Raw genomic sequence first — 12,651 nt, forward strand, 5'->3', positions numbered from 1 at the left:
TGATGTCAACTACTTTAATAACACGTTCCTTGCAGCCATAAACACATTGGTGCCATTTAGAATTGCTAGAATAAAGTCTCACTATGCTCCATGGCTATCTAACAAAACTAAAAATGTACTAAAACATAGAGATAAAGCCAAGTCTCTCTGGTGTTCCAACAAAAGTCTAGCCAATCTCAGTCTTTACAAACAACTTTGCAATAAAGCCAAATCCCAAATCAAGCTTGACAAAAAAAGGCTACTTACCTACCACTCAACAGCAGAATTACAACAACCTTAAGCAATTTTGGACCTCAATAAAAAAACTTCTCCAGCCTGGCAATACATCCTCCCCTACACCCTCGACATCCTCAACCACTGACAGCATTGACACCCAATTCAATACTTTCTTTATAAACTCATTGCTCTCACTCATTAACTCATATAACAATGCCCCTCCATCCTTAACTACTTTACTTTGCAACTCCAATTTCTCCTTTCCCTTCCACCCTGTCCAGTCATCCACTGTAAAATAAATAAAAAATTCTTGCCAAATTAAAACCTACAACTCTTGTAACTGATAACCGACCTACTGAATTCTTAAAAATAGCTGTCTCAGCTATTGCCTATCTTGCAGCTATCTTAATGAACCATTCCATCTCAGAACAGCACATCCCCACAAATTGGAGACCTAACTACAGATCTATTGCCATCCTACCCCCCCTTTCCAAAATTCTTGAAAATGCATCCACAAACAGCTCTTAAATTACTTGTTAGCCAATAACCTCAACCAACATACAACATGGGTTCCGCCCTCACCACAGCACCACAACTGCCCTCCAAAGCTCTACCAATACAATTAAGCACCACAGAAATAAACTATTTGTTTCCTCTATTTTCTTACATCTGGCTAAAGCCTTTGACAGTTTCTCACCAGAAACTCCTTGATGAGCTTGCATCTCTAAAACTCAGTTCCTCTGCACTAGTCTGGTTCCACAACTACCTATCCAGCTGACAGCAAGCTATCAAATGGCAACATGAACTCTCCTCACTTTTACCTGTCACCATAGGTGTTCCTGAAGGTTCTATACTTGGCCCCCTTCTTTTAAATATATTCACTAACTGACTACAGTCTTCAACCCCACTAGCCTCCTTGGTCTAATATGCGGATGACTCTACTCTAATCTGTGCAGCTCCCTCCCTTACCCAACTAAGTAGTAAAACCCAGCAGTCCTTTCGATCTGTTGAGTCATCACTATCCGATGCTCATCTCCTACTGAACCCCTCCAAAACCAAACTGATGCTCTTTCTCTTCAGTAAATCATGTAATCCCTGTACCTCTTTTCAAATACATTCATCCAACAACACCTTAATATCAGCAGTTTCCCAAGCAAAATTATTAGGTCTTCTTATTGATAATAACCTAAAATTTGATGCTCATGTAGCCCAGTCCATTAAAAATACTCATATTAAACTAGGTTCTCTATACAGAATAAAGCCTTTCCTTACAAATTCCACAAGACAAATCATAGCCAGAACCCATCTTCTGTCTACCCTTCTATATGCATCTCCCATACATACAAACCTACGTACGAAAGAACTACCAAGCTGGAAACCTGTTGCAATAAAATCAAGAAATTTGTACCAACTCATCCCACCGAACACCCCACTGCTCTGTCTTAAAGCAACTACACTGGTTAGAATTACCTCACCAACACATTCAGCTCTCCTTCGCACATCATCTCATTTACCATCCCGATAAAACTCCCACCCTGCAGCTCATGCTTTAGTCCTACTTTAATAACCATAGTCTCCAATATTCCACCAAATCCCTTCTGCAAGTTATCAAATCTCACAACAGAGCTGGTGACTCACTGTACTCTTAACTATGTTGTCAAAAAATGGAATGGAATTCCATTCCAGAGTCCATCATAAGTACTCTGAACCCACTTCACTTAAAAAGAAAAAAACTACTAAAAGCATTCCTAGGTAACAACTGGATCTGCTCATGCTTAAGCCCTGGTTGACGATCTTTACCCTCCTCCTTCCCTCCCCACCTCTTTCCCTATTTTATTTCTACTTGCCCACACACTGTATACCCCCATTTTCCTAATGAATATCTTTTCCTCCCTCCCTCCTGTTACTTCCTTCAAGTTCAAATTTCTTCTCCTAATCTCTTTAGACCCTCCTATTTTCTTAGTTTTACTTACTCTCTCTACTTCTCTATCTTCCATCACCTACTAGCTGTTTCACCCTTTCTGAATCCAGCAGATACAGGGTCAAACTTAGAACCTATACTTTAGTGTTCTTTGGATCAGCTATTCACATACATTCAAGTCCTTATCTAATATATGTCAGAAAAGTCTACTAATCCTCTGTACACAAAGTATTGCTTATATGTTTTAACATCAGTTCATCCTGAAACTACTCACCTACTAGCTTCTTCCTTGTTCTGTGTTTTTGTAAAACCTTTTAAATATTCTCTGTCTTTTGTAAAACCTTCCAATTATTGTCTTCTGTAAAATTCTGCATTCTGTAAATATTCTACTGTGTATAAAATCCAATTATTGTTCACTGTATAATTTTTGTAACAACTAATTAGTCCTGTACTGGAGCTTTTCTTCTTCGGCATCTGCTGAAAATGGGCCATCACCCAGTTGGACTATCTCAGGAAACAAAAGTAAATAAATTGGAAAGAGTAAAGTGGAAATATGCTAAGGGCACCAATGGATGTGAAAATTTAAGTTATTATGAAAGATTAAAATATCTGAACTTGTACAGTGTGTTAACTATAGATATTTAAGAGGAGACCTTATTCAGGTATATAGAGCATTTACAGATAATCCCAGGCATTCTCAGAGGTAAACAAAGAAGTAGAAAAGACTCATCAGACAACATTGCAGGAGATTATATAGAAAAGAGAGCTGTACTAATTGGTTCTTTGAGAGAGTAGTTGATGCATGAAATAGACTACCAAATTATATTAAAGCAAACAATAGGTTAGATATTTTTAAGAACAGTTTGGACTACGGGAGCAATTATTTTGTTATGCTGGCAAGCTAGAATGGCATTATTTGTATATATGCATATATGTATGTATGCACTGATCCAGACAAAACAATTTCTCCTTTTCAGCCAGGAAAGTCTTTGCTTCACTGTTTCACATGCATTCGTTAACCAAACGAAGACAGGAGAAGGAGAGAGAGAGACTTTTTTTTTTTTTTTTTTTTTTTTTTTTTTTAACAATAGCCTCATCATTCTGGCCCCAGTCCAGATGCAGAGGCACATTTCTTCCCCTCCCCAGAGGAAGTGCACAGGCGCACACATCACCTACCAGTCTAAGTGTAGCAGCAGGTCTACTTCACTTGACCTAAAACTCATTTGACTGACACCCATTTGACCAACACTCAATTGACCTAAATTTAATTTGACTGACAACTCATCTGACTGACTCCCATTTCACCAACAGCTTACAATGCTGAATTTCAACATACTTAATCTTAAACCATAGACAAGCACACTTAGAATACCAATAACTAACCCTTTTCAGTACTTAAAAACTACTTACTTACCCTCTCAATAGAAACGGGACAATGTACAACCAAACTAGGTGGGGGGGGGGTTATGCCCCCTAAACCCCCCAATTATATATACTAAGTCAAGGATCGCACTACAGTGCGGAAAAGGGCATATACCTTTAACTTGCCTTACAGTACTCTACACGCTGCCACTACTGCTGGGAATGCACAAAACATTTGCCAAATTACTTTAGATACTTCTCATAAAAATGGGAAGAGACCAACCCACATTTAGAAACACTACAACACTACTTTCTACTTGACTATTGGAATTCTAACAGACCAACACTACAAGTTACAGTAATTCTTTTTATCACAAGCAAGCCACAGATGAAGGAAAATACAAAACAAGTCTAGGTCTTAAATGTCGGTGAAATGGGAGTCAGTCAAATGAGCTGTCAGTCAAATGAAATTTAGGTCAATTGGGTGTCAGTCAAATGAGTTTTAGGTAAAGTGGAGTAGACCCGTAGCAGCATATTCCTAACCTACATAAAGTAAATGAACCAGCACACATCACTTCAGTGTAGGTATAAGATCACATTCTTCCCCTCAAAGAGAGGTGGAGCAACATGCGTTGCCTTAATGCAGGTGTTGGAGCACATTCCTTCCCCACCCACAGAGGAAGTCATCAACACTTTCCTCCCTAACAGAAGAAATGCATCAATCCACAGCCCTTCAGTGTAGGTGCAGGAGTACATTTTTCCACAGAGGGAGTCCATCAATCCACATCACCTTAGTTGAGGTGTAGGAACACACTCCATTCCAACAGAGGAAGTACAACAAACACCACCTCAGACCAGCTGCTGAAACACATCCCCTACAGAGGTAGTGTATCAACATACCTCAGTCCAGGAACAGGAATACCCCCGCCCTCAACACTCATCAAGTAATCAAGGTGGAATATGAGACAGTATCTTTATAATCTTCTCTGAAATAGATTTCACCTGATCTGCTACATCAGACACATGCTTTGCTAACAAAGACCCTGGTCCAAGTCGAACAGCATAAAACAAAATAAGTGCATGAACAAAGATGACCATTTGTATGAGCCCACCTCAGTAACAATGACTAGAATATAGTACTCTGTGACTGTTCTGATGATGTGTGCTATAGAAGTACTCAGACATAAATAACTTTTTAATTATGACACTTAAGGACAGTTAAAAGAACTGTACAACAAACAGTTATGATATAGTATGAGAAATACTAAACTATTCTGAGAAATACTATATGCTGTTAAACAATACTTAATTGCAATGACACAAGCAGCATAACCATACTAACCTGAATGCTTTCTGGTTTAACATCTGACATGTTTTCAGGTACTTACAAAATACTGTGTAACAATTTGTACACACATCATGCTGTAACACCACTGTAATGTACACAGATTATCATATTACTTTACTACCTTCAGCCCAGGTCATGACTGAAAAGGGTGCTCATACCAGCCCACCTACCCATTTACCAATAAAATAATATTGAATAAATAAATGACTAGCAACACCTTCTTGACCACCACTATTAGCTACCTAGTTAAGGTAGAATATACAGCTAAATGAAAAATATAACACAGAATATCTGCCTGTAATGTAATGTAATGCTCTCATTGCCTTATTAATATGTATTTAGTGTATATCTTGGGTGGGGAAATGCAATGACATATTAAGAAGACGGCACAGGGTTAAAATCATTGAATACACAGAAATATAAACATAAAACACAGCCCCATAACCAATTATGCAAAAAGCTTCACTCTCAAGCTGTAGGTAGCAGCAAGCCCAAAGAGTTAAGGGCTGTGCAGTACAGAAACACAGTATATGTTTTCTATATTTTAGGATACAGTGGTACTCAAAGCCACACTGTATACGAGACAGGATACAAGCCCAAATAATGTGACTTTAATAAATCCAGGTAGGTTAATTTTTGTTGAGGTTATTAAGTATGTTTGACTTTGATCTCTGGTCCAACAATGATGATCATTATTACATGACACTTAAAATGATTTTTGTTTCTTGCAGCTTTTAAATAAGACAAGAGCATGAAGGGGCATCTTTGCTCTTCAAGTGTCTCTTTAGTGCATCAGAAAGGTTTGTATAATGGAATGCATATGAACCAGTTTAAAGTGAGTAAGCATATGCAATAAACAGATGGAATTCAGTTTATACCACTGCTGATGTGGTTTAAAAGAACAAGGTCTACTACTGTTTTACACTAGAAATTTGGTTCTTTTTGAAATTGTTGTCATTAAAAACTTTATTTTGTGGATTGCAGTGCATGTTAAAGCTTTTCAATGAAGCAGTGCAGATTTTATTTAGTGTAGAACTACACATTTGTCATGTTATAATAAAGGAAATGCAAAATTATTTAGTACCTCAATGCTAGACAGATCTTTCTTAGACTTATATTTTACTTAGAATTGGTTCCAGTTTCTTTAAAAATGCCTTTACTTGTGATTTGTATATATTGATCATGTGATCTTAATGGAGGGGTATTTAAAATGTGGTTTTATTTTGTTAATTGATTCTGATGAAGTCTGTACTAGTAGCAGATGAAAACGCTTAATCCTGTTTGTTGCTTTTTACTGTGTGATTTATTAAACTTTAGAATATTCCTATGGCTGCCCTTGCTGTTTTTTGGTTATGGATATTTTAATGGTTTTGTAATTATATTTTTACCACTGCAAAAATAATTCTGCTTTGCCAATCAGTTGCATTTACATTTTTTCTTAGCAATTGTTAACCATATCTAATATCCAGCAATGCTGCTATGATTTAACCTTTTAGAATTTGCTTAAAACTTCTTTGATCATTCTATGTGCCTTATGTACTTCACCTTTACAGTGCAGAGATACATGAATTCCTTATGCCTCCATGTAATTCTACAACTGGGAATATAAAATCTCCTTAATGATATCTTAAAAAGACTGTGTTGGGTGACTTGAGAACATTCTTGATGCTGGTAGAGGGTGCTTGTCAAACAACCTTCTGTCAACAAGGTACCAGATACCAGCTAGCCAGTGTACAAAGTCTAAAAATCCCCTATACTGGATAACTATGATGCATTCCACAAGCTCATACATTATCCTAGCACTGTTGACGGTGTCTTTTTGTCTCTACAACCTGACAGGGATGTCCATTCCTTAACAGCCATCCCTTACCTATCAATGAGTAAAGTCCAGTAACTTTGTGAACCCCACCTGTCAGTGACCTCAGTTTTTTGTGCCCCCCTTCTGTTCTGTCAGGACTTAGAAGCTTTTATTTCTGCATTAGTACCCTTTCAGTGAATGCAACCCATTTCCACCCACACTATGATATACCACAATGTCAAGTCAGTGAAGTGATTTCCTCTGGTAACCCTTCTGGTGGACTCTCTTGTAGTCTCCTTACTTCTATAGACCTCTAAGTATGATGAGAGGAATATGTATATCTTTTCATGTTAGAGATCTCAGCAGAATGTGTCATTCCCAGATACAGATGCCAAACTGCCACTACCACCAAAGGTAACCTGCGAAAGACACCCAAGTTACACCATCACAAATTAGATAGGTAATGATCCCATTCATCAACACTGGTGGGCAATCACATTTCAACAAGGAGTGATGGACTTCCTTCTCTGTGCTGTCACTATACTGTCTTTTCAGTCCCACCTTCGGGAGCTGTCCAGAGACATAGTAATGAACTTAATCTTCAATACAGGGATGCTGCATCATAAACGATGCCTCATGAATTTAGACTCAGTCTAAATAATGGTCTTCTCATAAATCGGCACTTTTGCTTGCTACTTACCACTTTCAACTGGCCCTTTAGCAAGAAATACGTAGTACATATCTGTGAAGGCTCTTTGTTGCGTTGATATTTGATTTCTTGTGATAAAACTGCATTTGATTATACCATTGTTGAAAGATGTCACAATGTTATCGACATTGCTCTAAAGTAAAATAAAGTAAAAGCATGGTGTTTACTGTTATTTGTCCAGTTTAGCAACTGTTCCAATAATGTATAGTCTGTAAACATTTTCCCTGCAGAGTGTCTTTTTAAATTATATATAAATATGCACTTAATGTGAAAAACAAACTTATAAACACCACGGAATATCAAAAGGTACCACAATCTCACAATGACATCTAGAAAAACAATGACTGGAAACACATAATAAATAATGGCAAGTCAGGCTGATGAAGCTATAATGCATTGTCTGTATGAACACTCTGTGCTGAGCACCAAGCTTTTCACTGCAATTTGCAGGACTATAAACAAAAGTAATGGTACAATGGACCATGTTGTCTGATTGCTATATACTGGCTACATTTGCTTCATTACAAAGTGACATAACTATGAGTAGGGAGCATGCAGCATTCCTTTTGTTGAATCATGAAAATTTCACAGAATATTTCCCATTAATGGGCTTGTATAATAGGATTTTTACCTTAAGTGAATAGAAAAAATGAAATATCAATATTTTCTTACCAGTGTTAAAACTGTTGGGTCAGATCTTCCTGTAGAATATGCATGCTGAACTATAATATTTCCATTTTGATAGAGACATATATAGATGTCATCATTCCCCTAAATAAAGGAATAAAAATAAGAAAAATTCTTGTAATTTTTGAGTGCTAAACAGAATGAGAAGATAACTCTAAGAATGGCATTGCTGATTTTGTATTCTGTTTTGCAACTTTCCTTGAGATTTTTTTTACTCTTGTTATTACATACTGGTGAGTAGTGATTGCTGTCTTACTAAATCACTTGCATACTGTATCGCAGCTTTCAGTTTTCTAACTCTTGCTCATACACAGTGGTGAGCAGGGATCGCTATCTTACTAAATCACTTGCCAACTATTTCCATTTTTCTGTTCACTGCTTCCCAGACTACAGTGACAAGAAGAATATGAATGGTTGGAAAGGATTAGTATTTTAAAAAAATGTGTATGAACAGAAGTGCATGCTTTATTTTTCTTCATCCAGGCACATTCAGAATAACTTCAGAACATCTCCCCAAATAATTCATCTATAAATTGTCAGGGTCTACTTTACTAGTTTCCCCTAAAGTGTTTTGCAGAGTCCTGTATAAATGTAGGCATCTTGAGATGATGGTTTTCCTGTAAAAGCACCCTTCACATTAAACCAATACCCGGCTGCACACAGAGCAACTTGTTTGCAGTGACAAGCATATTCTCACAACTGTCTAATCAATAAAACAAGGGCCTGGTGCCTTGGATATGAACTTTCCCACTATCTCTGTTAACAGCTTGGTGGATATGGTTATCCTGAGACAATGCAGACATGGTCTCATGTTTACTGACAACCACCTAATTCTCAAACAAACTGATAAGGTATGTGAAAGATGTATTTACACAATGTCACTGGAGGCAAAGCTCTCACATAAAAAACACTCCTAACGTCAATCAGGTTGTCAGTAGTAGACACGCTGCACCCATCACACACAGTACAAAGCAGACACGTAACCTTCCTAAACCCTAAAGACCTCATAAATGAAGTACACATAACAAATGCCCTCTGTAGCCCTGAAAGCACTCTTTCAAAACAACACCCATGTCAACACATACAACCACATCTCATGGAGCCTCCATTTCTAAGCCCATAAGGCAAGCACATAGTACGACATTCTGGTCATGGAGACTCCATGGTGAGGGACACTGATGTCCTTTGCACCAGGCTGAGTAAGAAGAAAGTCAGTCAGTGGCTTATGAGGTGCCATGATCCAACATATGTCCACACTCAGGTCAAAGGACCACAAATGCCAGTATGACTCAGTCATAGTCCATGTGCGTGTAAATGACCCAAGACTTAACTCCTTAGACTATATGAAAAGAGACATCATGGAGCTCTCAGAACATGTGTCCCAGGCTTGTACGAGCCTCGCATTGAGCAGCATTTTACCTTCTCCAAGGATGATGCCATAGTATGAACAAATGATGTCTGACTTTAATAATTACTTTAGTTTCTGGTGTCATTCTAAGGGGGTGGGGTGCAATATTTGTCAACATGAATGGAGACAGATCATGCTGCTTTACTAGGGATGGTTTGCACCTCTCACCTCTAGGCTTTTCAATATCAACTAAAACACTGTCCTCCCTCATAGTGCCTTTTTAGACAATGCTAAATTGAATGTACTTCCATCATAGCAAATCAAAACCAAGAAAATCTAAAAGGTGTTCCTGCTCAATGCTAGGAGTCTAAACAAGAAACTCTACTCCATACAAACTCTCCTTATCCTAGAGAATGCTGATGGCTGTGCAGTCACTGAGACATGTTTTAAAGATGCGGAGAGCACACCAGCAGTGCAAGACTATAATGCCTTCCACATATTTATACCAGCTACAACACTGACAGGGACAAAAGGTGGAGGTGTCTCAATTTATATAAAAAATAAATATACCTGAAGACTGGTCAAACAGGACAATGCAGTTGAGCTTCTCAATGTTCAAATTACCATAAGCAAAATCCAATACCACCTCCTTGCAAGCTATAGGTACCCCTCTATGACCCAGGAAACCCATAACACATATTTAAGCTTACTGGAAACACTCACCATCCAAACCAATATAATAATCACAGGTTACTTTAATTAACCTACTATTAACTGGGAATCTTACATGACACCAGACTTAACAGGCATATTGTAAGCACAAACTTCCTGGACCAGATTGTCAAAACACCAACCAGGGGTGGAGTTACACTGGATCTGGTACTCACTAACATGAGAGAGTGCTGCACACCCCTTACTGTAATGTCCTCTCTGGTAAGCTCAGACCACAAAACAGTCTCCTTTAAAGTAAAATTAAAGTTAACCCTGTAATGCTAAGTAACTATTCTAAGGTTAACTTCCTACTATTAAGTGATAATCTGGCAACATTTCAAGCCTCCATAAAGCCTGAGAATACTGCTGACTATACAGAAGTGTTCACTGAAACCTTTACAAGCATGTTAAGAGCTGCATGGAGGCAGCTGTACCCACCAGGAAGAAGTACATTAAAAAAAAACAAGCTACCCTGGTGGAATCACATCATCAATAGGCTGTATAACAGAAGGAAGAAAATCATGGCAAAAATTAGGAGGTGTAGCAGCCGGCAGGATAAAAGCACTCTCATCAAATTAAACAAACAACTCAGAGGACAAATATAGAGTCCACCAAAGCCAAATTTGAGGTAAATTTGACCTTACAGGCCAAGGACAACCACAAGACATTCTTTACCTATGTCCACAGCCTCAAAAGCATTACACAGTTGTGTACAGAGCTCATTGTTAATCAAACCATCTATACTGAGCCAGAAAATACAGCAAACCTATTGTCAGACAAATTCAGGTCTGACTTTACCCCTCTCTCTCCTTCTCCACCTCCCCTCAGGAAACACCATAAAATATAACTACCCCTGCTGTCACTAGGGAACAGGTCCTTAATGTTCTCTCCAAGGCCAAGAACATCAATGGGCCCAAACAATATCCTAAGATGCCTTCTAAATAGCATGAAATATGACCTATTAGGCTCCCTGAAATCAATATTTAATGATAACCTGAAAACAGGCTGGAGAATTGCACCAGTCATCCCTCTGCACAAAGTTGGGCCATCTACACACCTCAGAAACTACAGACCCATAACATTCACAAGACTCAAGTGCAGAGCTATGGAAAGAATCATCATGGAAACAATCAGTAATGAAAAGAAATCAATAAAATAATGTGCAAGTAAACCAAATAAAAATAAAGTAAATGCACAGTCCGAGAACTTATAAAAATCCCTCCTTTATTTTAAAACCATAAAATATTAAGTGCTTTCTTCCCTCTAAACAGGGACTTCATCAGAATACAATTGCACTACACAATGTCACTATTGAAATACCCCACCTCACACCTTGGTAGGCTATTCAACAACCAATCACAATTGAGTCAATTTAACCCAATAATTAACCAGTTTCAACAGAAGCTACTATTACATTAAAACTTCAAAGAAATAAATATTTCACTACTAAAGTCACAAATTTAAAACACTCACTAGTTATTTAAAAAAAAAATAACTAAGGCAATTTATATAATCTACAAAGAATGCTCCACAATAATAAATTCTAATTGTATGTGTGTGTTAAATTATGTTATTTAACTCAAGTACCAGAGAGAAACATTAGGGAATTTTACAATACAATCTTCACAAAACCTTATTATACAGATGCTAAGATTCCCACAAAACCTATAATCTATTCGTTTGTTCATAAAGCATAGGCGTAATGAAGGTGGCATCATTTAACCTCAGGGGTAGCATTGTGGCTAGCCTAAACTGCCACTCTGTCTCTTTCTTTCTAAGGGTAAAGTTTGACCACCTCCAATATACCAAAAAGACACTTACTACAACCCCTACACTGTTGGGAATGTTTATATAAAGCATTATTCTGTTTTTTTTATTTTTCATATTATTTAGATGTTCATAAATCCTAGTTCTAAGTGAATGCTTGGTTTTTCCCACATAGAAACTTCCACATACAGCACACACAGGCAATTAAACAACCTTACTGGTTACCCTTCTTAAACATAACCTTACTTTCCCAATCTATTCTCCAGCTTTGTTTATTAATATATCCACATTGACTGCAAGCTCCACAGGGTCTAGTAACATTACCAGAATCTTCCACCAAATCTAACAGTCTCCAATAATTTTTTTAAAATTAGCACCTGTTTTGTAAACAAACCATGGCCCTGCACTCACTTTTTCATATATATATCGGGGTTAACTCTGACAATATTCCAGTTCTTTCCAAAAGCTTGTTTTACTTTTCCTGTCAAATGGTTATACTCCAATGCACATGCTTTCTCAAACTTAGTTTCAACTGTTGTCCCAATTTTATGTTCCTTATCTAACCCTATACCAAATAGAGGTTTATACAAGTGTTCCCCACTTTATATATACATCTTTCAAAACTTTGTCTATCCACTTCTTAGGATACCCGCTCTCATAAAACATCTTACGAATTTTCTCTAATTCCACCTTAACACCCTCCTTGTGTGATGTCATATGAGCAACACATATTGCTTGTCCTTTCACAATGCTCTTTTTTTGTGCTTTTGGGTGGCTGCTATTA

At 37.6% G+C, this 12,651-nt stretch overlaps 1 protein-coding gene across 3 annotated transcripts in view; it reads right to left on the bottom strand.

The window, feature by feature from the left end:
• Window positions 1-12,651, bottom strand: part of LOC122813345 (putative ferric-chelate reductase 1) — a 659,529-nt gene that overhangs the window by 474,424 nt on the left and 172,454 nt on the right. For all 3 annotated transcript variants that reach the window (XM_044085610.1, XM_044085611.1, XM_044085609.1), the window contains exons 6-7: window positions 8,027-8,125; window positions 7,346-7,487 (exon numbers count right to left, since the gene is read on the bottom strand). In XM_044085610.1, coding sequence (XP_043941545.1) covers window positions 7,346-7,487; window positions 8,027-8,125 — 241 coding nt within the window. The remainder of the gene's footprint in view (window positions 1-7,345; window positions 7,488-8,026; window positions 8,126-12,651) is intronic.

The sequence above is a fragment of the Protopterus annectens genome, chromosome 10.part0 (assembly GCF_019279795.1).
Source record: "Protopterus annectens isolate FY-2018-M chromosome 10.part0, PAN1.0, whole genome shotgun sequence".
Taxonomy (NCBI): domain Eukaryota; kingdom Metazoa; phylum Chordata; order Ceratodontiformes; family Protopteridae; genus Protopterus; species Protopterus annectens.